This window comes from Trypanosoma conorhini, assembly GCF_003719485.1.
Source record: "Trypanosoma conorhini strain 025E chromosome Unknown Tco_14.4_contig_00049, whole genome shotgun sequence".
In the NCBI taxonomy this organism is placed as follows: domain Eukaryota; phylum Euglenozoa; class Kinetoplastea; order Trypanosomatida; family Trypanosomatidae; genus Trypanosoma; species Trypanosoma conorhini.
Genome location: NW_021704133.1, coordinates 1 through 23893, shown reverse-complemented (window position 1 = coordinate 23893; position 23893 = coordinate 1). Strand labels below are relative to the sequence as shown.

Sequence of the window (23893 nt, the reverse complement as noted above, 5' to 3'; positions counted from 1 at the left end):
GTTCTTTTTTGTTTCTTTTTTTCCCCCTTTTTTTTTCCTTTTCGTTTCTTAGCGTTACACCAGCTCCTTGTTTTATGTGAATACAGGGGGTCATTGCTCTGCGGGTGCCGGTGCCTCCCAGCCCTTCCAACGTCTGGGCACTCCTCCCCCGCTCTTTCCCGTGGATCGTCAACGTGCATCGCCGGCGGGATGGCAGGTAGGGGGGACGGAGACGTCTGGGCTACGCCGTGAAGACAAGCCCGTGCTTCAGCGCACCGGAGCGGATGTTGTACTGGGCGTTGTACACGCAGTTAACCTGATTCAGCCCACTGCGTTCCCCGCCATAGGGCAGCTCCACGGCTGCCTTTACTACGGAGAACCCGCTAAGCACAGCACTCACTGAACCACCACCGATAAATTGTTTACGCAGACCAAAGCTTAACTGGCTTAGCATACCCTCTTCTTTTTGAGCGTGGTCAAGCTGCATCGCAAACTCAGCATCATGGGCCCAGTCTTTTCTTGTGAGCGCCAGCTTCCATTCGCCCTTACTCGGAGTCCACTCCCCGGACAAGGATCCCTTCTTTGATGGGTTTACGGCCGTAAACCCGTGAGAAAGCGAGGTCCCCTTCGTCATGGGATCCCATGACAAACTGGATCCCACATGCACGCCCCGCACGACTCGTTGAGTGTGGCTCAACGTAAACGATTGATTCTTAACGTACTGAGCCACGCTGCAACCGCCGTACACCCATGGATACTGAAGCATGCCAACCACTGTGCCCTGCGTCATGCCCTGTTGCTTCTGAGCCATGCACTGGGCGAGGAGCAGTGCACCCGTGCTGCTCACACGCTGGTACATCAGACTCCAACGACTCAGTGTGTTGTAGGAAGCCGCTACAATGTCGGAAAAGCCGTTCATTTGAAACCCCACTTCCCAGTGCGACATTTGTGGGGAAACAAGGACACACTTCGAGGAAATCATCACGTTTTGTGCGTTACGAGACAAATTGAGTGAAAGCCCCTCGTTGATTTCTCCAAAGTTTCCCTCCATGAGAAGTCGCTGCGCCCCACGAAACATGGATTCATAGCTGACCAATTTAGACGGGGACATTGGGCCTTCCTTGGCGCTAGCGGCCAACTTCCTTCGAAACATTTCCTCGCGTCGCGAGACGTCCTCTGCAGGCGAAGGCTCGAGTGGTGCCTCAGGGTCCACATCTAACGTCTTCCTCCTTGCTGGCTTTTCCGTTGCGGCGGGCACGTCCTCAGACTTCCCTCGAAGCCACTCCATCAACATCTTGAGACGGCAGCGGGAAGTTTACTGGTTTAGCGGGACCCACCGGACCTCCTTATTTGTGTATTATCGGGGACTATCCGATGCAGAGCAAAGGGGGGAAGAAGGCAACGGAAGGGAGTAGGGCGAGGGATAAATCTCTGCTCACACCTCGGCGCATGCACACACAAATAACTAAATATACGTAGATGACAGCGTCGCATGTCTTCCCCGTACAGGAGTGCGGCAAGAAGCGAACACAATCACGCCCTATTCCTCCACATTTTCTTTTTCTTTCACTTCCTTCTCTCTTCTTCGTCCTCCTTTTTTTTGACCACAAACAAAAACAAAAAATATATATATACCTGTTGGGGCACCTCCCTTCTCACTTCGTTCAGAGGGGAAGCTGATGGAGAAATATGGAGAGCGCGCGCGAAAAGGCAACGCTATCGTGTTGTGCTTGCCAAAATTCACGCGGGGTGCGCGTGAGACCTCTCGGCTCCCCGCCCACATCAGTCTGCCTCCGCAAGGGCGGTCAGCCAGTCCTCCACCTCCTGATCGGGGACCCGGCAAAAGGCGTGCTCCTCCACGCTGCAACGCCCCACCTCCACATCCGTCGCCTTCAGCGAGGCACCAAGGGCACTTTGCAGCGCGGCAAGTGCGATCATGGCGGCATCTTTCTGTGTAAGGGTGTGAAATAGGGCATTCTTCTGCTTCTTTTCCAAGAACGCATTCGCCTCAATCTGCTTCTTACCAATCGCACATGCATGGTAACTGCCACACCACCCTGCGGGATCTACGCAGTAAATTTGCGGAACCCACAACCCATCTGCATCGTTTTGCTCCATTCCAATAAATGTCATGATGACACCCATCAGTCGTAATCCGGCCTGCTGCGTCCTTACCTGCGCCATGTCCGCCACGCGCTTGGCGAGCACGCTAACAGGGATCGGGGAGCCGAAGCGGTATTTGTAGTCGGATGCCTCCTGGCGAGCCTTTTGCACAAGCGCCTTCCCGTCGGAGGCCCGTCCAGTGATGCACGCGCCAATGTCCTTATTGATGTTGTGGAGCGAGGCAATGGTCTCGGGTCGCATCAATCGGTCCGGCACATTATGCTGCGTAAAGACCAGGACAGCATCTTTGCAGCGTATTGCTACCGTGAGCAGGCCCGCGTAGGTGACAGCCTTGAAGGCGTACTCCACCTGGTAGAGAGACCCCTCAGGGCTGAACACCGTAATGTACTTGTCAAACCCCGTGCGACTCATTTTTTTTTGTTTGCTTCGACTTCTGCTCGCCCCTCGCGCGGTGGGTGAGGAGTGGATAGAGCAAGATATATATATATATATATATATATGTGCGTGTATCTGCCTGTTTTTCTTTCCCCCTTCGCTTTCTTTTTTCGGCTCCTAGCCCGACGCAGAACTCTGAAGAAGATGGCGACCTGTCGTTGGCGGGGCGGAAGCATCAAGGCAAAGCCAAAAGCAAAATTAAAAAAAAGGGGGGGGGGGAACTCGCACTGCGCAGAAGACGGGCCCACGCAGGAATATGATACACATATGTACACGCGCACAGGCCGCCAAGGCGCAAGTGAAAGCCGAGCGACACGTGCAAGCAGCAAAACGAAGGGAAACAAACAAACACACACAACCAGCCGGCCAAATCCATAAAGCACATGCATAAAAAGAGAAAAGAAAAAAAATCTCCAAACAGAGTCCACTACATCTAGGTGAATCGCAGCAAAAGAGGAGCATCCATGAGGGCCACCCGCCAGTGACGATCAACCCAAATAACACAAAAAATGTGGGTTTTGGTGGCATGTTGAAGAACCCAAAGAAAGGGAGATTGGAAAAAAAAAAGCAAAGAACCAACACCGGCAGAAAAGAGCAATAAAGCACAGAGAAAAACAAAACAAAGCAACAAAAAGTTGAAAAAGTTAAATTTACACGGGGGCGTAGACGTCCGTGCTCGCCTACAGAGTGCAGCATACAAAAGCAAACTTTGGAACTATCAGGGCTCCATCAATCCAAGAAACAACAACAATGGGAACAGGGGCGTGTTGTAACCCACCACCACTTTCCCCTTTCATCCGATTTGATGTACTACGAATACTTGCCCATCCCTCCCATCACAACCTTGTTTCGTATATTACAGAAAAACAGAAAGCAGGGAGGTGGGGACAGGGTGCAATTTTTTGGCACGCACTGTTCCATGTATTTGGAATTCCGTATTTTGGGTTATTCTTCCTTTTTTTTTTTTACCGCCAACCTATCAAACGTCTCAGCTAACCCCAACGTCTAGTGTGGGTTTCGACCTTTCCAGAGGCGAGAGAATCGATATCGTCAAGGAATTGTCTGGTGTGGTAAACCTTTCTACAGCCGGCATTTTTTCTTCGTTGCACAGGTTGGTCGTACGCCTTGGCGACGCCTGTGGGAATTCAGAGGGTCTTAATTTGCTCTGTAATTTTTCCACCCGACGGGCGTTGCAGGAGGCCCCTGAAGCATGCATACTTACATTAAGCCGGTTGGGCAATGAGCGGTCGCCTTCCGGAACCACTGTAACAGAGGCGTCATCGACATCTATCAAGTTATCCCCGCGCCCCACGGAGGAGGCCTCACTTTTCTGGTCAATAAAGCATCCGCCATTACGCTCACGGACCTCCAGTATCGAGTCAAGCCACCGGCAGACTGCGTTCATCTTGGCGGGCGTCGCGCCTGCCATGTACACCTCCACTCCACGATAGTCCGCAAAGGGCGTGGTGTTGCGGTGTGCAGCAGCAACAGCAAGGGCATCGTAGGTATCAATTGTCTTGCCCTTTGAGGCTTGGGGCGAAGTGTCGGACGCGGCATCCACCGGTGCACGTTCCTTCCCCCCAGCTATCAAGCCACGCCGCAGCCCCGAATCCGCCAGCGCCTTTCGGGTCGAGGAAGCGCACCCCATTCCGTGCTACTAACTACTTTAGCAAACAAATCAGAAGCAGCAGCAGCAGCAGCAGTAGCAGGGCGCATCGAACAGAGAAGCACAACAACACGCGTACAAGAAGTGAACGATAGTGATACAATGGGTGGGAGGAATACGCATGAGCGTGGGTGGCATTGGAAGAAGAATGTTAACTCAAGCAAGATACACCTGCCACGACTCACCGACCACTACCCATTCCCCCCCCCATCCCGCGAACATTTACGGCTTTCAAGGAACAACCACGCACACGCAAAGAAAAGAAAAAGGAAGCAGCAACAAGACGAAAAAGGAAAAGCTACCAAGCAACAGAAGCAGCTAATAACGATAAAGAGGCAAAGCACTCATGTGATGGAGCTAATGATAGTTATTGCGATAGAAGCGGTCAAAAACGCGGTCTCCATGGGCCTGAATAGATTTTTCCAGAACATGACGGAGCGGTGCTGTTCTTGTCTCCATCGCAGTCTTGGAAGTATCTGGACTATTCGTTTGCATGTGCATTACTGACCCGGGCGCATTCCCGCTGCCCGTCGCAACGGTCTGAAGCTGGGCATTATCGCTCGTCATCCATTTACCAGGTGAAGTGAAATCCTCGTAGTGCTTCTCATACTTGTGCTGTGCCACCTTCAGTTTCTCTACCTCCACAAGGTTGCGGTAACCTTCCAGGGCGTAAGGAACTGCCGCGAGCACCGCATAGCGCATCTCAAAAATAGATGCGCTCGGTTGCAACAAAGACTCCTTAAAGCGTATGTACTCTTCCACGCTGTACTCTGGTTTAAACCAATACGCCTGCCGAAACAAATGGATGTGTTGCCCGTAGTGCACCAGCTCGCGGAGTATATGCTCGCTCAAAGAATCGGCGACACGTTCCACATGAAACCGAAAGCGATTGTGTATGCCCGTTCGAAGATCCAGACAGCATGCTGCTGCCCCTGTTCCGATGTTTGGAACGTCCTCCTTGACAGGGTGCAGAATATGAAAACCCTGAGCGCTGTACTCCCCGTAGGGCAACAAAATAATGCGCTGAACAGTGATGTCAAAGGAGTCCATCATCTCTTTGCAACTCGTTCCATCCTCAGTCGTCCAATGAGTCAAAAATTTATTGACAAGTTCACCTTTTGGCACATCCAAAGGCAGCTCCGCCGCGGATAACGTTAACTCATGGATGGCGTCAAGCACATCATCATTGCGTGTGGCTTCAAAAGATGGAAGAGCGAAGCTCACCAAACAAAACGTCTCCGGTGCGTAGGCCTCAAAGCCAACCAATCCAAAACTTCCAAAGCCTGCTTTAAACCTTTTGCGCTTCAGAATAATATCTACTGCCACATTGATGTCCAGTTCCGCCTCTAACATTACCGCAGCCGCCTCCGCGGGGCTCAGAGCAAATTGTCCGCAGAGACGCCTCAACGTGGAAGGGTTGACGCAGCGCATCGGATGGCACCCCTCAGGGAACAGCTCCCCCAAGTCTCCGGCGTACACATCTCGTGGAATCGGCCTGTAAAACGCAACACGATTGCGCATAATACCAAAGGAATCACCCGGCACATTCACATCATCATCGCTCTTCTCACCGGGTGACTCATCCTTGGAGCGCAACTCCGTCAAGAGCTCTCGCGGTGGCAGCTCTTGCTCCAAGTGGCGCCGCTCCGCCTCTGTCAGCGTCTCCTGTGCGATGTGAAAGTGAGCTCCGGCAGCGGAGAGGCGGCGTAAGGCCGGGGTGAGAGCAATCCGACGCAGTGCCATCAGTCAAGGGCAGTTCGTGTTAACTATTTGCTTCTATCACGTGTTGGGGCCGCAGAACGCGCGAGAAACGGCAGTCAAAACCCTCCCCTCTCTCCCTTCCACGCACGAGGAGTAGGAAGAGGGAAGCAAGAAATAAACCTGGCAAGACGCTGAGCCGTCAAGGAAGCCACCCCACCCCCCAGACAGCCAGCCAACCAGCTCTCAGCGTGCGTGGACACGTACTGCAGCTCCTCCGATCCATCGTGCATTACATCAAGAAAAAAAGGGTCATTGCACACCATTAACGCCATCGTCCCCTTTTCTGCCAGTGTCTGGCTTTACTTCTCTCTCCCCTCCTCTCTCTCTCTCTGCATCTTTTGGTTTCCTCGCGCTATCGTTATACGACACATTGCATTGCCTTTTCTGTTTGTGCGTGTCTGCGCCTTTTTTTTTCGCATGCACCTAGCCACGCAGAAACTGAAAACAAAAACAATACGACACTACCCACAGGCATCGGCTATCTGCTCTCAGACACACATGCGCGCGCGCTCGCGAATTCCTCGCGCTTCCGCATCGACAACTTCCTTAGACAGTTAAAAACCCCTTATGCAGCACGGTGATGGTCGACTCGTCGATGTATACTTCATTTGTGGATTCATTCCGCAGAAGCTCAAACGCAACGACGCCGCAGTTACGCAGCTTCCTTGCCTTTGATATGTGCCGGGAGGACGGAGGTAAAAAACGGCGGAAGAAGCAGCGGAAGAAGCTGCTATGCCCCACCACGATGACCTCCTTCAGCTCCGCGTTGCCGAGCGCTGAGAAGGTGGCTGGGAGGTACGAGTCCGGCTGAGACCCGTCGAAGAGGTGGCGAACAAATTCGTCCATCCTGCCGTAGACATTAACGTCTGAGGTTTTGTTGCCGGCATTCAAATGCGCATCAAAGAAAGCGCCTAGCTCGGCCGGGGAGGCCAAGTTGCCCATTTTACAAGGCACCAGTTTTCCACGCTCAGTGGAAAGCGTCTGCGCATCCATGTTGCGGGAACCCTCTTGCAGCGAGGAGTCCACCACAATTTTTTCTCGCGTCGAGGAGATGCGCGGTCGCATTGCCAGGAGTGCGGTTTCCATCGCCCGGCGCAAGTTGCTGCACACCACAAGTGACGTATTTGTGTCAAAGGATATCTTGCCATCGGCCGTGCGTATGAAGCGGGCCAACTCCTCCGCCTCCAAGCTCCCCTTGGAGCTAAGCGGGGAATCAATGATGACAGATTCAAATGGATCTAAGAAAAAATACATCGCCTCAAGAACCATCGCCTTCAGTATGCGTATAGGCCAAGTGGTTCCGAAGCTGTTAAATAATGAATTCCACACGGACTGTCCATGACGAATAAACACTACTCGAATAGCACGCTTTGAACCTTCGGTGGCGGGTGCATTCATTCGCATGTAGTTACTCCCGGTAAACGTCTTGGGAAGATCATTTGCCACCAGCATGAACTGCACAGCAAGGGCGTAGGTGGCCAGCTTCATTCGCAGGGCCTGCGCTGCTGGCGCCACGGCAATTGCCACGGCAATCAGCAGGGCAAACACCATGAACAGAAACATTCCTGCTTCTTCTTCCCCCCTCCCTCACCCCTGGAACAAGAACAAAAAACTACACAACGGAAGCAACGGACACCCCATATTGTCATGGGAAGATTTGCGTCAAGTCCACTTTTTCCCAAATACTCCACTTCTCTCCCAAGTGCAAACAGAAATAGGGCGAAAAAACAAAAACAAGGAGAACAACAAAGATGGACACCCACACCCACGCAAAAAGAAACCCATTTTTGTATCTTCTTAAACGGCAAACTTCATGTCTGCATCAACCAGATCAAGAACTACTTTGGAAACTCTAAACATCGCCTCGCAAATCGTTGCGGCCACAACAGTAATATCATACTCGCAGAAGGAGGGCTCTTTCAGGGTTACAACAGGAATGTGGGCATCTTCATTGCACACGAAATGCAACAAAGAAGAGCGCCGAAAGCCCGTCTCACACGGAGAACCCTCAGGATACGTCACGTCTACTTGTTTCACACGAGCCTCCGTACCTTTCTTGGCGCATGAATACAATGAATTTCCCTCATCAAGGGTCGTCCCAGCCTTCAACAGCCGGTCTGGTATGGTTTGAGTCCCATCGCTGTACTGCAGGAGCTGCGACCCCACCTTGTCTCTGAGGCGCCACTGGTGCTGCACACCGAGAATGTGCTCCTCCACTATCACATGCTTGACCTCGTGGTACTGCCGAACCCACCGTCCCGGACACAACTCGTAGCTCCAGTAGCCCCCAAACCACCTGATGCAGCCCGTATGGGCCATTTTTAAGCCCTCCGGGGGGCGGAGGCCAAGGAAAAGCCTATTCTCATTCTCACGCAACCGTCTCGCTATTGCGCATTCCTCGGCCGACACGCAACTGAGGAGCACAGTAGCAGCAAATACAAACCACAGAACAGCTTCCCGCGGCATGCGATACTAATTTCTTACTCCTCCTTGTCTCTCTTTTTTTTTTCCTCTCGAAGGAAGGGGGGAAAAAAAAACGATGTCGGCACTGTGCACGCTATGTGCCTCCTCCTTCATACAAAGTGGGGTGAGGTGGGGGATAGACGAAGCAAAAAAGTCATTCAGAAGCTACTGGATGGGGCCACTTCATCCTCTTTTGATTTTACACCTTACGAAGGTCGCTGGTGCGGAGCCTGAATTCATTTCTTCGGCTTTTTCTTCTTCATTTTTAACAGGAGCAAAAACAAAAACAAAAAAAACGTTCCTTGTTTGCTGAAACCGATTTTGTTGTTAGTGGCGTAAAAGAGGGAGAAACCAAAGAAAGGCCGGGTGAGCAGAAGAAGGCTTGACCCCAAGATAGACATGCATTCATATGGCGCCGCATATGCATATATGCTAGATGGCCATCCTCACCGTCTATTGTACCTCTTTTCCAGGGTATTCAGCAGCTTTTCCGTTGGGACATAGTGACCGTACGGGGGAACAACTTCCCCAAGTATCAAACAATCTTCTGCCCAGTTGAGCTGCGCCAGCGTAAGCCCAGGGAACTCCTTCTTACTCCGCGCTGCCTCCACCATGAGGTTACACTTCTTCTCACTATGATCGTACAACACGTGTGTCACTTCTGTCCGTAGAATTTCGTCGAGACTGCCTGCCGACGAGGGGACGATTTTGGCTCCACACAACCTAAGTGCCTGCGTCATCTGGGAGTTAGACTCAAGTGACGGGGTCAGGAGAAATTTCATACCACCAAACAGAAAATTGTCGACACGGTTGTTTCCTTGTTCGCAGACGAGAAGCTCAATATTGGCCGCACGCTTGCATATGCCAAGTTTTTCTTCATAGTTTTCCTGATCATCCTCCGCGCTCGCCTTGCCTTTTTGCGTGTTACATACGGCCTGGAAAACGTCAACGTTGGTGTACTGCAGTTCTGGAAGGTTAAACTTGGGTGGAAGATCTGCAGGTGCGCCCAGCGCCTCATTTTCTCTAGTACCATTGGCTGTCTTCTTCCTATTATACGGAAATGATGTTGGGATGGCGTACTCCTCCATGTTCATTAGGTAGTAAGGGTGTTGATGGTGCGGAAGAGACGGTCCGTTGCCTGTAGGCTGCGCCACAACTGGAACAGATGTTAGGCGGTAGAGCGTAGGGTGAATCTGACGCGACTGCAGCAGGCAGTCCAGCATCCAGGTGATGGGGACCGCAGGAATATTGTCGGCTTCCCTTTCTACACACCTCCGCACCTTGTCACTACGCTCGTACCCGGTGCGGTATATCAGCAAGTTTAAATGGGCGGTATCGAAGTTCACCATGCACGTCGCCCCGTGACGCTCAGCCATGCGCCACTCCACTGAGTGACTTGGATGCATAATGGTGCGTGGAATAACTCCGTTAAAGTGTATTTTGTACCCAGCAAAGATCTGAGGCACACCGTAGCGGTCCATTGGACGAGAACGCAGACAGACCTGGCAGTAGGTGTTCTCCCGGGAAACCTCCACCGCACAATTGGGGCAGACCCAAGCCTCTCGATGGGACGTCTCACCAAGAGGGTCAACCGCACTCGACATCGCCGAAAATAATGTCTACAATGAATATGAGGTAACGCAGGCTGCGTGTTTTTCTGTATTCTAGATACTGTTTCCCTGACTTCCTCTCGCCAAACTGCTTTCACGAGCAAGAGTCACACGCACAGAGTGGCAAAGAGTGATGCAGCATGGGATAGTAAGAGCAGACTGTCTACACATGTATGTATATATATAACAGTCATAAATAAATTTAAAAAAGAAGAAGAGGAAATTCCATTCCACAACTCGCATATAGAGTTTATTTCACATGCAATACTATTCCCCTCCAATTTGTTCAACAACAATAAAGGATGAGAGATAGAGAAGAGCACATACGTATATATATAATACATATATATATATATATATATATGTGTGTGTGTACATACGCACACTTTACATGGTGTGCCGGATGCCCGTGTTGAGAGGCTTCAAACTGGGCAGGGGACGAGGGTTCCGCAGCGGCACATATGACTCCGTCGCATGCTGCATCACATCCAACGGCATAGGGCGCCATCGGAGAAGACGCTGCACAGTTGCCCGCTCAGACGTGAGAAATGCCGCATCCGGGGGCGTGGGAACACGCCGCTCGTAGTGTAGCACCTCCGCGCGATTGCATCGCTCCGCTTCCTCCTGCAATTGCTGTCGATGTATGGCCACCTCCGTCAGGTTGTCCACGAGAGATTTTTGCTGTCGGCGCAGCGCGTCCACCTTTATCCGCGAGACCCGAAGTTCTTCTCGCCTCGTCTCAATCTCACGGCGCATGACTTCTATTGCCTGATCGTGCGTCGACAAAATGACCTTCTCAGGGCCAACGTCAAAGTTCTTCTCGTTGATTTCCTCTTCCTGATCCGTGGTTAGCATGCAGCGCTTGATCGGGCGTCCAGAGCACAACTCAAGGATATCCATCTCCGTATGGTAGGTCTCGAAGCGGAAGGCCACACGGATGTCCGAGAGATGTGTTCGCAGGGAATCATTTCCGAGGGAGGAACTCATGTACCACTGATCCCCAATGGCGTCACGCTTGAACATGTAATCAAAGCCAGACTGCAGCACCGAATTACGGGCAATCTCGCAGAGGTCATTGGGAGAAAGCCCCCACACACGCGCCGCAATGCTGTACTCCTCGATAAGAGGCTCCTGCGTCTGGTGAAACATCAATGGATCATCTGTACTCAGTGAGACGTTTAAGCCACGACGAAAAAACTCGGGAAATGGATTCTTCAAAAACCGTAAAAAGAGTGCATTGTTGCTCAGTGGGGAGACGTGCAAACCAATCTGCGATAGATAAAACAAATACTGCATCGGAGGGTCATCACGAAGGTTGATGCCGTGGCAAATACTGTTTGCGCAGAGGAAGGCGCCGTAAAGATGCTCTGCCGAGCCAGATTCACCACAGTGAGGACGCAACGCAAACGTTGAAAACCCGCGTGATGCTCTAAATTCATTGAGTGTACGGATGTTGGCGTACAGGTAGTACAAATAATAGTTGTACGGAGGATTCTCTACGGAGGTCCACGCCCACGGCGACACAGGCAGAAAGGGCAAGTCCAGCGTTGCCTCATTGTCGACCGAGTCAAATCCACTCATGTGGTTTAAGAAGTGGTGCACCAGAGGGTGTTCTGAAGGGTGTAAGGAGGCCTCCCAGAGCGGTTGAAAGATGTTTTGCAAGTACTGACCAAAACTCCCAATCAGATTCTGTGCACGAAACACTTTATACACGCGTGGTACTTGAATGACCCACTTATTATGCTTAGACGACATCCCATGCGTGGAAAACCACAGTGCAAGATTGTCCCATTCCTTGATATTGATGCCATAGATGGAAACACGATTTTCGGCGTACGTGTGGCGATCCCTTGAGTACTGCGCAAAGACGTCCTGAATCAGCTCAGCAAAGTAGCGTCCCTTCATAAAATTATCCGTCTTGAGCAGCAAGGAGCGGAGCTCCGGGTTCTCCATGGGATTGTATTTATTGTTGAAATTGTCAAAGCGCTCAAATAGGGTGTGATCTGCCTGTACATTCAACTGATCCACCGTTAAATTTTTGGTGATGCCGTTCTTCTTCAAGAAGTGTCCAAGGGTGTGAATCACGTCTCCCTTCTTCACAGCAATGTCATCCCCGCTATACATGTACTTCTTCACCACAAAACTCAATAGCTGTCGCGCCGTCATTCCAGCCGCCATGTGAATGTGCGTGTCAACCTTCACCGCTTGGTAAATGTCACGGTTGGAGGAAACGCGGTCCTCGGTCGTTCCTGCCTCATTGGCGTGGTTCAAGGCAAGGTGCAGGCGAAACCGGTGTTCCAGGTTTTCAAGTCGTTTTTGGGTAAAATCCTTTACCTCAGACGAAGCACAAATATCCTGCAACTCCTTCAAATCACTGCGAAACGCTTCCACGGTTGGAAGCTGTCGCGGCCACGCGTGCACGACATTCTTTGGGAAAGAAATAAAGACAGCATCGTTGGCGGCGTAGGTCCAATCGTCTTCGTTGAAGCTCTCGGTCTTTCGCTGAAAGTCGGCCTCCACGGAACGCTGCTGCGTCACCTCCCACGGATTCGGCGGCTCCCAAATGTACTTGAATCGCAGGTCAAGCGCGCGGGCGATGGCGGATGCGGCGCTGACGGCCCACTTGACCTCCTTGTGCGGGCCGTTGAGCACCGTGCGGGGAAAACGAACCCGCGTGTCCAGCACGGTGTGGTACTCCACCTCCTTCACATTACTAAGGTAGTGCCAACGACTCGACCCGATCGCCTCGCGTGGGAGACTTCGGTTGATGTACAAATCCTTCAGCATGTCACGCTCTAAATCCCACGACTCCTCACGGAAGGCGAGGCGTACATTTGTTACTTGACTCAACTCAAATGCATTTCCTTCCACTCCTCGATTGAAGTTTTCCCCGAGCCACTCCTTCTTGGTTTCCACCGGAAACGAGGATAGCATCACACTGTTTCGAGCCAGTTCTGTGACGTCGAGGAAGCTCATGCAAAAGATTTTCATGGCAGTTCCGTACTCTTCAAACAGTGGAGAGGAGCCGTGGTGGTAAAGGAAGGGCGCCTCAGTGGCGATAGCCACATTTAAGCATCGATGCAAAAAATTTGGTAGCGGATGTTTTTGGTAGTGCACGATCCCCTGAACGTGATCATGCAATGGGCTCACAGTAATACCAACGCCGTGCAACCCACACAAGTATTGCAAAACTGGGTAATCCATGATTCCTGTAGCCCGCGTAATGACGTCGCCCAGTAGGTACCCGGCAAGAAGACTCTCCATGGAATTTCGATTTCCTCCACTGCAACGCAACTGAAATGTATTTAAGCCTTGACGTTTCCGCAAGCTGTTCAAAACCGTTAGATTGGCATGCATGTAATAAATGTAGTAAATTTCATTGAGTTTTGTACCGTATGACACCTCACTAGGAACGGGACTTTTTTCATCAAAGTCTGCCTGCAAGGTATTTGCCGGGGTCCTGATCACAAAACCACCAACTTGTTTAAGAAACCAGGCAAGCGGGGCATACTTTGTTGCGGTGGGATTCAAGGTCGCTTTGAACAACGGCAAAAAGAGAAAATCAAGTTGATCCTGGATGTTCTTGCAGTACACTGGATAATTTACTCCAGCTGGGGGATTGTGCATAAAGCAAACCTGCAAAATCCACATATTGCGTCTGAAGGGGCCAACGTTATGCTTATTCAGAATGGTGGCAATGTCTAGTAGCTCGTGAGGGTAGGTGGCATACAGTGGAATAGAATGCTCTGTGGCCTGAATGTAGCGTACTTGCTGTTCAGCTCTCTGAAGCCGCTTCTGTAAGAAGCGCGGGGCACAAGACCCGCGTAGGTGAAGGAAGCTATATCGCAGTTCGGTGCTAAAGGGATCTGAATCAAGGGAAAAATCGGCGTTCTCCACGCTGCCGGGTCTCGGTTGCCAGCCCAGCCCCTCCACTGTCAAAAGTGTTGGATCACGTACCCCATTTGCCTCAAACAATTCACGAAGTGTCGAGTTGGTGCCGTTGCGGAGACGCAGTGGGGCATCGGGGTAGCGGCCGTACCAATCCAGGATGAAATCGAGAAGCTCCTGTGCGTCTGTACAACGTGATAGCAACACCGAATTGTCCACTTTTGTGGCCTTGGAGAAAACCCCTCCTGCCCTGCGAAAATTCTGCTTCTCTTCAATGTCAGCGTTAAGAAGAAAGAACATTCTGGACCGTTCCTGCATAATGTTGAGTCGATGTGAACAGGCCTTAATGCAGGCGGTGTTCCCAACTGTCAGCCGCAGATGCTGCACATCCGACGCGAAGGTGGACCACGACTGCATTGAGTACATGGGCAAAACATTATGGTTGGAGACCTTGTAGACGCCATTCTCCTGCGAAATCCTGATACGAGACGCGAGCGGGGGCATCTGGATGCGTTCGTTCATTTTCTTGTAGCGTGGTCGCATACGCAAGGCGGCTTCGATGCGCTCGTGCACCTTACGCATGTCCACCCCACCGTCATCGCCGTCTATAACAACTTTGAACATGTGGGATTCCTGCAGCTGACACTTTAGAAACGGGGCGTTGCCATGACTTATGGTAATTTTGTGCCGCGCTAACCGCTGAGTCCCCTCCGCGGCAGCCTGCCGAGGATAATCATCCCCGTCAGACTCGCTGCCAGAATCGGGAAGAACACTCATTGCCCCGGCTACGTGTTCGTTTTTTTTTTTCCTCTCTCTCCCGGTGGGTGCGTCTGTGTTTGTGTTTGTGGGAGGGATCTGCGCTTTCCGCCGCAGCTACTAGCGTGGTTGCCGCTCCCGCCCACGTGTGGCCCCCCGCGCCTTCCTCTCCTCCGGCGGGGCAAAGAGGGCACGTGCAGCGTAAGCGCGGAAAAAGAAAAGAGTAGAGAAGGCCGGTTAGGACGAGGATGGCGCCAAGAACGCCGAAAGAGTAATAGCAATACAATCAAAGAAGAAAGGGTAGGGTAACCACACACACACACACACACTCGACCATTCACACACGGCGGAAGAAAAAGAGGGTTTTCAATCCTTCAACGCGGGCGCATACAGTTGGATAGGTATATATATATATATATATACTGCTAGAAACGGGTGACGAAAAACTTTTAAAAAAAAACGAAGATCACTCTCACAGCCACTGCTACCAACAGCAGAAGCACCAATTGGACGCAGAAAAAGGCCCCTCTACAAAACTAATGACAAGACATCGGCCAGAAATAACTGCAAGAGGAACGGCTAAAGCCCCCTGCTTTCGTACCGAGAAGTTCCGCCAGATGGATTATAGCGCCAAAAGCGCAGGAGCATCACAAAAAGAAGGACTCCATGCAGTGACCAAAGAATAGAGGAAATCAAGCACATGATGAAGGCAGGCACACGTGACGTTATTCCAAGTGTTATGATCCATCCACAGCCACCAAAGCCAGAGACACCAACTGCCATCCAAGCGTCAAAGGCCAAACCAAAAAAGAGTCCCAGGTATGCCAGTAGCTTCCTGGGCCGCGAGGCGGTCGTGGTTGCACAGTAAGCATTGTAGTACCATACAATGAATGCACCAGGAATACCTAGAAGATACAGGAACGAAAGTCCAAAGTGCATGGGGTTTCCCCCCAATATAAAGTTTACAAAGGCACATACAATGTTGTAAACAATCAGTACAAGTAAACTGATGTACAATCCACAAAGAATGTACATAAAACGCTGCAACGGCACTGGTACCTGTTCCTTAATATTGTGATATATCTGTGGCCTGATGCACAAAAACCTTGGAGGGAAATTGGGCTGTGGTCCCACTTCCACTGCGATATTACGCTGCCGCCTAATTATCGCTTCGCGACGTTCCTCCAACTCTTTTTCCTTTGCCGCCACCATCTCTAGTGTGAGATTGGGTGGCACCGAATACGAGTTGGATTGGTTCATGGCTTCCTCCTTCTTCTCTACGTGGGTTTGTGCGTTGTCGCTGGAAAGCATATGTGCTCCCTTCCCTTTTGCTTCGCTTAAAAGAGTCGAAGGACAACATGCACGGAAGGGACTACGCCTCCACCCGCCGCCACCAGAATCAACAACAAGCCTGCCGTCGCCTGAGCATAAGGCCAGCAACACCGCACACCAGTGAAACAAGAAAAAGCAACAGCAACGACAACCCCTCAAAAACCCGGCACCCTATCGCCCTTCTCATCCCCAGAAGAGCACAAAAAAAGTCGTGCCTGACACCCCGCGCCGAGGAATGCACCCCACGCAGCCGCCACACACGTGACCACAAACCCCACATGTGCCTCCCCACGACAGTGCCATTCACAGTCCGCAGCAAAGAAAAGTACGAAGAGAAGGACGATTTCCCTTCACGGTGAGGGAAACAGCTTTGCAGGTGCTGGAAGGCTCATCAGCAACGTCATTGTACACGGCCGATGGTGAAAAATAGTCTGAGACATCATCGTCATCCTGGCGTCCACCAGTATAATAAGGGCATGCATCACTGGATAACCAAGCAAAAAGGCCAAAATGCAGAGCACCTCATGGCGCCCGAGTGGAGAGACACGTGGATGAAGTGTCCGACGCCGCACAAGACGCCCGAATCGCATTGATTCGGTGGAATGCCAATCATATTTGTACGTGAGGGAGGTGGTGCGACAATTGGCACTCCCCTCGTCGTCGTCGTCGTCGCACTTTCTTGAAATGACCGCAGAGACCATGGAAATATGCACACTGTTCGGTCCACATCTCATTTGCCACCAAAAGTCCCGCGATGCTCTGACTCCACAACGGCCGCAAGGCGGCATATGGCACTGGCATCGCCCCCCGCACGCACCGACTCAAAGACTTCACCTAGTGGCACAGGCGCAGCCTCTGCGTGGCTAGACTCCTCCACAATCCCCCAGCACACACGTGGATGGCGGCGCTGCTGCTGCTGCTGCTGCTGCGTGGAAGCACCTCCACCACATCGCCAACTGTGAGTCTTGGCACCGGTGACGCCCTTGCCCCTTTAAAATTATTGCCTCTCAGCGACGCGCACGCGTCGACCAAAAGTGGATCAGGAGCAAATTCGAGGGGAAGCAAGCAGACTCGCGCAGAGAACAAGAGCCCGTATCCAGATGCACGCATACATCACAACCTCAATCCACGGCAGCGCCTTCCATTTCCTCCTCTTTTTTTTTTTTTGCTTCTCCTCGCACCCCCCACCTCCCCCCTTGTCTTCAGGAGGTTCGTCAAAGAGATGCCCCAATAAATTCAACCGGAGCACAAAATCGATGCGCCAACGAAGAAAACAGAAACAGCACGCATCACTCAAGTACATGAAGAAGGAGAAGCAAAAAAAAAACGAGGAGGAGAAGGAGAACCAATAATAGTGATAACAGTAATAATAATATAATAATAATAGTGGCGGGGGTAAGTAAAAAAACATGCAATAACACAGATGAAAACATCAACGGCGAAGGAAAACACAAACGTCTCAAGAGAACATTTTCTTCAATCCCGCCGCAAGCTTTGCGGTGCGAGCCTTCTCTGCTTCCTTCGCCTGCTGAAGCCTCGTCACGATCGCATTGTTTTCAGGATCCAACGTCTGTGCCTTTGTGAGGTCTTCCACCGCCGATTCAGGATCGCCCGCGTTGAGGCAGGCAACCCCGCGCCGGAACAGCGCCTTGGAGTTGGAATTGTCCAGCTCAAGGGCCCTCGACGCGGCATTTCGTGCCTCTGCCCACTGGCCCAATTTCAGTGCACATTCGGCCGTGTTGCTGTAACAGGCAACCAATTTTTCATTTACAGTCAAGTTGTTTGCGGTGGTTTTGTTAACCGTCTTCACAAAGCGAGCCGACTTTTCATACTTTTGTATGGCGTTTTCAAAATCAGCTGCCTTGAATAAATTGTTCCCGATCTGCCGTATCTCCTCCCCCGCGTTAAGAAGCTCGGCATCCGTCAGTGACGGCGTGCAATCCTCCGGGTAATCTGGGAAGGTGTCACCCCCAATCTGCGGCTCAGCCTCTGGGAGTGTGTCCGTCACACCACAGTCAACAATCACGCACGGCTTCACAGGCTTGTCGTTCGCGCCCGTTTCGGTGTGCTCCAGTGCCCGCACCGTATTCATGCCGCGGACCACCTTACCAAACACAACATGTCGACCAGTAAGGTGGTGCGCCGGATTCACCGTAATGAAAAACTGGGAACCGTTGGTGTTTGGTCCCGCATTCGCCATTGCAAGCAAACCGGCCTTGTCACAGGGCACATCAAAGTTTTCATCATCAAAGCGTTCGCCGTAGATGGACACACCACCTGTGCCGTTATGCTTTGTGAAATCGCCGCCCTGGATCATGAAACCCGCAATAATCCGATGAAACGTACTGCCCTTGTACGTCATTGGGATTTGCGCCTCCTCCGTAACTTTGCCTTCATTGCCGGTGCAGAGTGCCCGAAAGTTGGCACACGTCTTCGGGGCAATGTCGTCGAACAGCTCCAGCAGAATCTTCTCCTTCAGTGGCTTACCACCAATCGAGACCTGAAGCCAACACAGTTTCCCCATGGCTCCCCTCCCGACAGCTGCACAAAAAAAAGGCCTCCTTTGAGGATTCTCTCTCTCTTTCTGCTTTTCTCTATTCCTACGGTTTCTCTTTGTTCGCTTTGAAACACAAAGCCAGGGGGTCCCCGTCAGCCAACAACAAAAAGAGAAACAAAAAAAGGAAAACCAATGCAGACAAAAAAAAGAAGAAGGGAGGAACAAACCTCAAAAACAAACATACAAGGAAAGAGCACATATTCCTTTCGTTTTCTCTCGGCATTTGCGCTCGGGCGTCGCTCAGATGCTTTTGTACGCATTTATCTGTCTGTGTGCCGTGCGTGCTCACGTTCCTGCGTCAATCAATAACAGTACAGACATGGACAGATACTCTATGAAGAAGGTACAATGGTTGGTGCAAAAATAATGGGGACAGCCGCTCTATCGCACAGCTCCCTCTCACTCCCAAGCACTTCCCCTTTTTTCTGTTGCTGTTGTCGGATTCGTGACGTGGGTTTCTTGAGACTTAGTTGTCCTTTCCTTCGCACCCGTTTCACGTCCATTTTTCATTTAACCTTTTTTTCTTGTTTGTATTGTTATCCCATCTTTGCGTGCCTGTGGGAAAAGGGAAAGGGAGCAATCGCCGCGGCGCCACTTCTGCAGTACCTCCAAAGAAAGAAAATAGTAACAGCCGCAAAAAGAAAAGGCAAGAGACCACACACACTCACCGACGAAGACAAATCAAGTTGCGGGGTGCCTCCCATCTAGACATTGAACTTCTGCAGGCCGAAAAAAGACACTGAGGCCAGAAGCGCGGCGGCAAGCTCGTAGCCGCAGTCTGTGAGCAACAGCGGCAGGGGGCGTTGACATGAGAAGAACTGGTGCTGATTGATGCACGCAAGCACCGCAACCACCACACCCGCCTGCTGGTAGTCGCAGAGTCCTTTGCCGTTGCAAAGCGTAAACACGGTGTACACTGCAACGGCCCGGACGACACCAGCGAGAAACGTAGCGAAGGTGCAAAGGGCGGGCGAATAGCGGTGCACTATGTGCTCCACCCGCCGCACGCCCTTGTCGGCGGCAAGGTAGTAGTCCGCAATTGTCTTGACGATGAGACCAAACCAAACCATGGCAAAGAGCTGTTGGACGAGGGCAGTGGCGAAAAGCGCCCAGGGGTCCATCCCCATGACTGTCGCACAGATCGAAGCGCAAAGACTCATTGTCGCAGCAGAAATTACGCGCGAACGAAGCAGCAGGCAGACGCCGACAAAAAGAACGAGCCCTTCCTTCCTTTCTTCGCTTCAGCAGATCCTTTTTGTACGTGTGTACGTTGTGGAGAGGGAAGACACACACGCAAAAAGAAAAAAAGCGGACACCAAAGGGATAAGAACAGTACCATCAGGTAACACAATGAAATAAATAAAAAAGGGAGACAGGGAACCAAAAAAAAAAAAGAATGACAAAAAAATGTCACCATTCTGTTTTGGACATCGCCCCATCCACCCCCAAGAGGGAGGCATGGAAAGTACATATAAAACATGCTAGAGAGTCAAAGTAGTGCCACCCCCTCCCCCAACCACCACCACCAACAAAGCTCTCCTTGGGAGACATGCGCCCCCTCGTTTTTGCTGTTGCTGTGGTTGGATTTTCCACCTTCCCTCTTCCTTGTGGGCCCCTAGTTACATCCCGTCACTGTCGCCCATCTGATGCAAAAACACCAGCAGGGACAAAATCCGCTTCGCATAGCCTCCGTCAAGGTCAAACCACAGAAGTAGTTTGTGCGCCTCCCCTTCACGTATAGAATGAGAAGTTTTGGCGTCGTAATACAACTTACCATTTGGCACACAGTCTCGACTAACGAAATCCTCGTTCGAGTACACAAACACTCCACTGAGTCGACCTGTGGCGGCCTCCTTCAAAGCTTCATCCAGCACTTCCTTCGGGACAGGCTGGCTCAGCCGCACCAGCATGTCCACGGCACATCCTTTTGTCACGGGAACCTGAAACGCACTTCCAGAGATGCGTCCCACGAGACCCGGCAGAACCCTCTCCATGGTCTTATTGCCGGTGTGGATGTAGGGAACAATGCTGTCAAGTGACACTCTTGTTTGGCGCCAGTCTTGCGGATTTTTGGACCTTCCTGCGGTAAGCTCCGCTGACCGCATACCGTGAATAGCGGTGTAGGAGCACTCATCTATACCGTATTGTTCATGCATAAAACGAATGAGAGGCACAAGTGCAACTGCAACAGGGAGGCCAGCGCAGACAACAGGGCAGACCTTCTTGAATTCGGCGTCATTCGCCCCAAGAATGAGAGTTGGCGCGTCCGCGCTCTGCCCTGCAATAACAACGCCTTTAGCACCCCCCGTAACATGTCCCCAACACCGCTCTCGCGTTGAGCTTAATCCTGTGCACTCCACCACGTAATGCACTCCAACGTCCTGCCATGCAATGTCCACGAGATCGTGTTTCTGTGACACACGAATTTTATGAGAGCCCTGAATGCAGATGAACTCCCCAACGACCACCACCGAAGCTCTGTCTGCCGCAGAAAGGGGACTTTCGCGCTGCAGCAAGTATGCGATGTAGTCAATATTCATAGAAGCATCGTTGATCGCCACCACTTTCACTGTGGGCTCCGTGAACGAGGAAAAAAGGACAGCCTGCCCAACTGGTCCAAAGCCGTTGATGCCTACGCAAACCGGCATAGCAACATCACCCATTTTGTCTCACACTTCCTCAATGGCAAAGAAGCAACACTGTCCAGAGCAGCCAACTCGCACAGCAGCAGAAATGCCAAAAAAAAAACAACAAGAAATGAAAAAAAAAAAAGAGATCCAACCCGCAAAGGGCAAAATGCAAAAAGAAAATTTACGCCTGAATGGGGCCCTGCGCGTCCCCCTCCAATTCCTACGAGGCGAACGAATACAACGGTGGGAGGGGACAGCTTGGTTCAGTCTCCGCCCGACGTCCCTCGATTTGGAGGGGGGTTCGCAAGCAGAAGCACAACACGTAAACGGTTGCAAACGGGGCACGGCGATGGGAGCCAGTCTCGCGCCGCGAACGCACAAAGTGGCGGCGTGTGTGTGTAGAGGGAGGGCGCCCAACCGCCGGACGCCCCTCCGCGTGAATGGTGTTCGAAGTCGTGGGGGAGAAAGAAGAAAGAAAAAGAAAAAGATCCATTGCGCCTCCCTCCAATACGGCTTTCGCTGCAAAGAAAGAAACAAAAGAAGCATGTAATCAGTCGACGCACAACGCAATTAACCAAGGCGCGCTACCATCTACTTCAATACGTGTGGCCGCATATTATTACCAGAAGCCCGTGATGACAACAAACACACACATGCCTTCTCCCCATAGACTGGGGTTTATTACCCTTCCATCGTTGCGTCAGGGGAAGCAGATAAACAACAAATAACAACAGAGCGGACAAGAAGCAACGAGCAAAACTATTCACAAATGTCAACAACAATGCATATGCGCACACACACACACACACATACGTAGATGCACCCAAACGCATGTGCACCATCAAGCGAATTACAAGCAACCGTCCCCCTGTCTTGCAGGAATTGAAGCACAAGGTACCTTCTTCTCTTTCCTTACCCCCCCTTTTTTTTGTTTTTCGCCGTGGCACGAATGAAGGCGTCACGAATATATACGTACGCATGCATTCATATTTATTGAGTTGCTTCTTGCTACACTTTGTTCCCAGTAAAAGAATGCGAACAGTGCAAAAATGTGTTTTTGTTTTTGCTTTTTTACTTGGACGAGTATCTAATTAACTATTATTGACAATGATCTACCCAGGTGGTTCAAAAGTTCGGGGAGAGGGCGGCTGCATCACAGAGTGTCCATGCAATCGTTCCGGCACCAATGACAAATGATTTCCTTTCTCCACCCCCTCCACCTCGTCGTTTCCTCTCGTCGCAGCTCTCACCGTTGGTGACCGTAAAGGCTTGCGGCTAACGCTCCCCCTATCAGGGCGGCTATTGACGTGGCTGCGCATGCCCATCCAAAGGAGAGTCGCCCCCCCCAATCCGCCACCGCGCGTGGCTCGCTGGTGAGGCCTCCTTCAGCTGGAGAAGAGTCTTCCATGAAAACCGTGTCATCCCCACGTTGTACCTTCTCCCCCGAAAGCAAGAGGCAAGTATGTTTCCGCCCACACGACACCATGACCACATTTGCCTTTATCGGGAGAGGAACCCGAGTGAGCTGTTCAACGTTGGGAATGTTGCCAACACCAAGCTGACCGTTTCTGTTGTGCCCATATACGAACAAACTGCTTCCTCCATCTGTCCAGGCAAAAACGTTGTCATCTCCTGCGGCAAGTCCCGTCGGTTTAGACAAGGTGAATGACCCAAGTTGGTCGGAAAGCACAATACAACGTTTTTTGTCTACCTGATAGCATATCGTGTGACGGCAACCACAGGCCACAAGAGAAACACGCCCCACATCTCGTATGAGCCTCCAATTGTAGGTGTAAGAATCGGCTATTCCAAGTTGACCGTCACTGTTACTCCCCGCACCCAAAACCTCACCCTTGGTGGTTACAAGTATTGCAAAGTTTCGAGAAGCAACTCCCCGGGCAATGCGGGTTTGCGGTGGGCCAACAGAAAGACGAGTCGGCACAGCCAAGGTTGGTGTGGGCCATGCTTTGGCACCGAGCATACCGGTTGTTGTTTCGCCCCACCCAAAGAGATCACCATCATCTGTTATGGCGTACGACGTACGTGCACCACAAAAGACATCTCTTGCGGGTTCAATAAGAAGTGCTCGACTAGGCTCAAAGCATTTGCTGTGAAACGTCCCATCTCCCCGTTGTCCACAAGAGCCGTCTCCGCAACCGTAAATCTCTCCGGATGAAGTTAAAAAGAGGGTGTGTGATTCCCCACAGGAAACCTTTACAATAACACTATTAGGGCAAGTGGTGATTAAAGTCGGGCGTCTGACAATTGGTGCAGGCAGTGCGAGTTGGCCAGCCTCATTCTGCCCCCACCCATATACACTGCCGGATCTTGTTAAGGCCAACGTGTAACGCGCTCCACAGGAAACCTGAACAAAATCATTTTCAATGTCCAACACCTCGAAAACCGCAGTGCCGCCTTCACGGCCAAGCTGAGCATAGTGGTTGGATCCGGCTGTGGCCAGAAAGGGCATCCCTTCACATTCAGAAAGCAAAATCATTAGTAATAAAAGAGAACAAAGTATACACGTATACGGACCATCGCCGACCGAGGCAGCGCCAGATGAATATAACGCGGCAGCTACAAGCAAACATGACAGCAAGTAGAAACACGTAATGAAAAGAAGCAGAGGGGGGCTATATATATATATATATATATATATAACAAATAAATAAATAAACATAGTAATAGAAGA

The 23893-nt window shown here is 51.3% G+C and overlaps 14 protein-coding genes across 14 annotated transcripts, besides 17 other annotated features; all 14 read right to left on the bottom strand.

Annotated features, from left to right (window-relative positions):
- Nucleotide 1: 1 nt before the first annotated feature.
- Nucleotides 2-50: a sequence feature (GA-rich).
- A 170-nt stretch (nt 51-220) lies between these two features.
- Nucleotides 221-1273, bottom strand: Tco025E_01488 (uncharacterized protein; the record flags this gene model as incomplete). Its single annotated transcript, XM_029368426.1, has 1 exon — nt 221-1273. One exon carries the CDS (start codon nt 1271-1273, stop codon nt 221-223), a length of 1053 nt encoding a protein of 350 aa, XP_029231527.1.
- Nucleotides 1274-1532: 259 nt separating this feature from the next.
- Nucleotides 1533-1581: a sequence feature (A-rich).
- Nucleotides 1582-1761: 180 nt separating this feature from the next.
- Tco025E_01487 (proteasome alpha 1 subunit) lies at nt 1762-2514 on the bottom strand (the record flags this gene model as incomplete). Its single annotated transcript, XM_029368425.1, has 1 exon — nt 1762-2514. One exon carries the CDS (start codon nt 2512-2514, stop codon nt 1762-1764), a length of 753 nt encoding a protein of 250 aa, XP_029231526.1.
- Nucleotides 2515-2579: 65 nt separating this feature from the next.
- Nucleotides 2580-2603: a microsatellite.
- Nucleotides 2604-3526: 923 nt separating this feature from the next.
- Nucleotides 3527-4186, bottom strand: Tco025E_01486 (uncharacterized protein; the record flags this gene model as incomplete). Its single annotated transcript, XM_029368424.1, has 1 exon — nt 3527-4186. One exon carries the CDS (start codon nt 4184-4186, stop codon nt 3527-3529), a length of 660 nt encoding a protein of 219 aa, XP_029231525.1.
- A 31-nt stretch (nt 4187-4217) lies between these two features.
- Nucleotides 4218-4276: a microsatellite.
- A 285-nt stretch (nt 4277-4561) lies between these two features.
- On the bottom strand, nt 4562-5947 carry Tco025E_01485 (uncharacterized protein; the record flags this gene model as incomplete). The annotated part of the gene is made up of 1 exon (XM_029368423.1): nt 4562-5947. One exon carries the CDS (start codon nt 5945-5947, stop codon nt 4562-4564), a length of 1386 nt encoding a protein of 461 aa, XP_029231524.1.
- A 164-nt stretch (nt 5948-6111) lies between these two features.
- Nucleotides 6112-6146: a microsatellite.
- Nucleotides 6147-6269: 123 nt separating this feature from the next.
- Nucleotides 6270-6296: a microsatellite.
- Nucleotides 6297-6511: 215 nt separating this feature from the next.
- Nucleotides 6512-7528, bottom strand: Tco025E_01484 (uncharacterized protein; the record flags this gene model as incomplete). The annotated part of the gene is made up of 1 exon (XM_029368422.1): nt 6512-7528. The coding sequence occupies one exon, from the start codon at nt 7526-7528 to the stop codon at nt 6512-6514; it is 1017 nt and encodes a 338-aa protein (XP_029231523.1).
- Nucleotides 7529-7762: 234 nt separating this feature from the next.
- Tco025E_01483 (uncharacterized protein) lies at nt 7763-8431 on the bottom strand (the record flags this gene model as incomplete). The annotated part of the gene is made up of 1 exon (XM_029368421.1): nt 7763-8431. One exon carries the CDS (start codon nt 8429-8431, stop codon nt 7763-7765), a length of 669 nt encoding a protein of 222 aa, XP_029231522.1.
- A 443-nt stretch (nt 8432-8874) lies between these two features.
- Nucleotides 8875-10032, bottom strand: Tco025E_01482 (uncharacterized protein; the record flags this gene model as incomplete). The annotated part of the gene is made up of 1 exon (XM_029368420.1): nt 8875-10032. One exon carries the CDS (start codon nt 10030-10032, stop codon nt 8875-8877), a length of 1158 nt encoding a protein of 385 aa, XP_029231521.1.
- Nucleotides 10033-10366: 334 nt separating this feature from the next.
- Nucleotides 10367-10402: a microsatellite.
- A 23-nt stretch (nt 10403-10425) lies between these two features.
- On the bottom strand, nt 10426-14703 carry Tco025E_01481 (adenosine monophosphate deaminase-like protein; the record flags this gene model as incomplete). The annotated part of the gene is made up of 1 exon (XM_029368419.1): nt 10426-14703. One exon carries the CDS (start codon nt 14701-14703, stop codon nt 10426-10428), a length of 4278 nt encoding a protein of 1425 aa, XP_029231520.1.
- Nucleotides 14704-14992: 289 nt separating this feature from the next.
- Nucleotides 14993-15027: a microsatellite.
- A 57-nt stretch (nt 15028-15084) lies between these two features.
- Nucleotides 15085-15104: a microsatellite.
- Nucleotides 15105-15261: 157 nt separating this feature from the next.
- Tco025E_01480 (putative membrane-trafficking protein) lies at nt 15262-15993 on the bottom strand (the record flags this gene model as incomplete). The annotated part of the gene is made up of 1 exon (XM_029368418.1): nt 15262-15993. One exon carries the CDS (start codon nt 15991-15993, stop codon nt 15262-15264), a length of 732 nt encoding a protein of 243 aa, XP_029231519.1.
- A 371-nt stretch (nt 15994-16364) lies between these two features.
- Tco025E_01479 (uncharacterized protein) lies at nt 16365-16715 on the bottom strand (the record flags this gene model as incomplete). The annotated part of the gene is made up of 1 exon (XM_029368417.1): nt 16365-16715. The coding sequence occupies one exon, from the start codon at nt 16713-16715 to the stop codon at nt 16365-16367; it is 351 nt and encodes a 116-aa protein (XP_029231518.1).
- Nucleotides 16716-16920: 205 nt separating this feature from the next.
- Nucleotides 16921-16943: a microsatellite.
- Nucleotides 16944-17319: 376 nt separating this feature from the next.
- Nucleotides 17320-17359: a microsatellite.
- Nucleotides 17360-17361: 2 nt separating this feature from the next.
- Nucleotides 17362-17400: a microsatellite.
- Nucleotides 17401-17473: 73 nt separating this feature from the next.
- On the bottom strand, nt 17474-18538 carry Tco025E_01478 (cyclophilin; the record flags this gene model as incomplete). The annotated part of the gene is made up of 1 exon (XM_029368416.1): nt 17474-18538. One exon carries the CDS (start codon nt 18536-18538, stop codon nt 17474-17476), a length of 1065 nt encoding a protein of 354 aa, XP_029231517.1.
- Nucleotides 18539-18584: 46 nt separating this feature from the next.
- Nucleotides 18585-18629: a sequence feature (A-rich).
- Nucleotides 18630-19275: 646 nt separating this feature from the next.
- Tco025E_01477 (uncharacterized protein) lies at nt 19276-19731 on the bottom strand (the record flags this gene model as incomplete). The annotated part of the gene is made up of 1 exon (XM_029368415.1): nt 19276-19731. The coding sequence occupies one exon, from the start codon at nt 19729-19731 to the stop codon at nt 19276-19278; it is 456 nt and encodes a 151-aa protein (XP_029231516.1).
- Nucleotides 19732-20071: 340 nt separating this feature from the next.
- Nucleotides 20072-20102: a microsatellite.
- Nucleotides 20103-20190: 88 nt separating this feature from the next.
- Tco025E_01476 (putative glyceraldehyde-3-phosphate dehydrogenase) lies at nt 20191-21234 on the bottom strand (the record flags this gene model as incomplete). The annotated part of the gene is made up of 1 exon (XM_029368414.1): nt 20191-21234. The coding sequence occupies one exon, from the start codon at nt 21232-21234 to the stop codon at nt 20191-20193; it is 1044 nt and encodes a 347-aa protein (XP_029231515.1).
- Nucleotides 21235-21309: 75 nt separating this feature from the next.
- Nucleotides 21310-21343: a microsatellite.
- Nucleotides 21344-21993: 650 nt separating this feature from the next.
- Nucleotides 21994-22014: a microsatellite.
- A 433-nt stretch (nt 22015-22447) lies between these two features.
- Nucleotides 22448-23671, bottom strand: Tco025E_01475 (regulator of chromosome condensation (RCC1); the record flags this gene model as incomplete). The annotated part of the gene is made up of 1 exon (XM_029368413.1): nt 22448-23671. The coding sequence occupies one exon, from the start codon at nt 23669-23671 to the stop codon at nt 22448-22450; it is 1224 nt and encodes a 407-aa protein (XP_029231514.1).
- Nucleotides 23672-23835: 164 nt separating this feature from the next.
- Nucleotides 23836-23861: a microsatellite.
- Nucleotides 23862-23893: the final 32 nt, after the last annotated feature.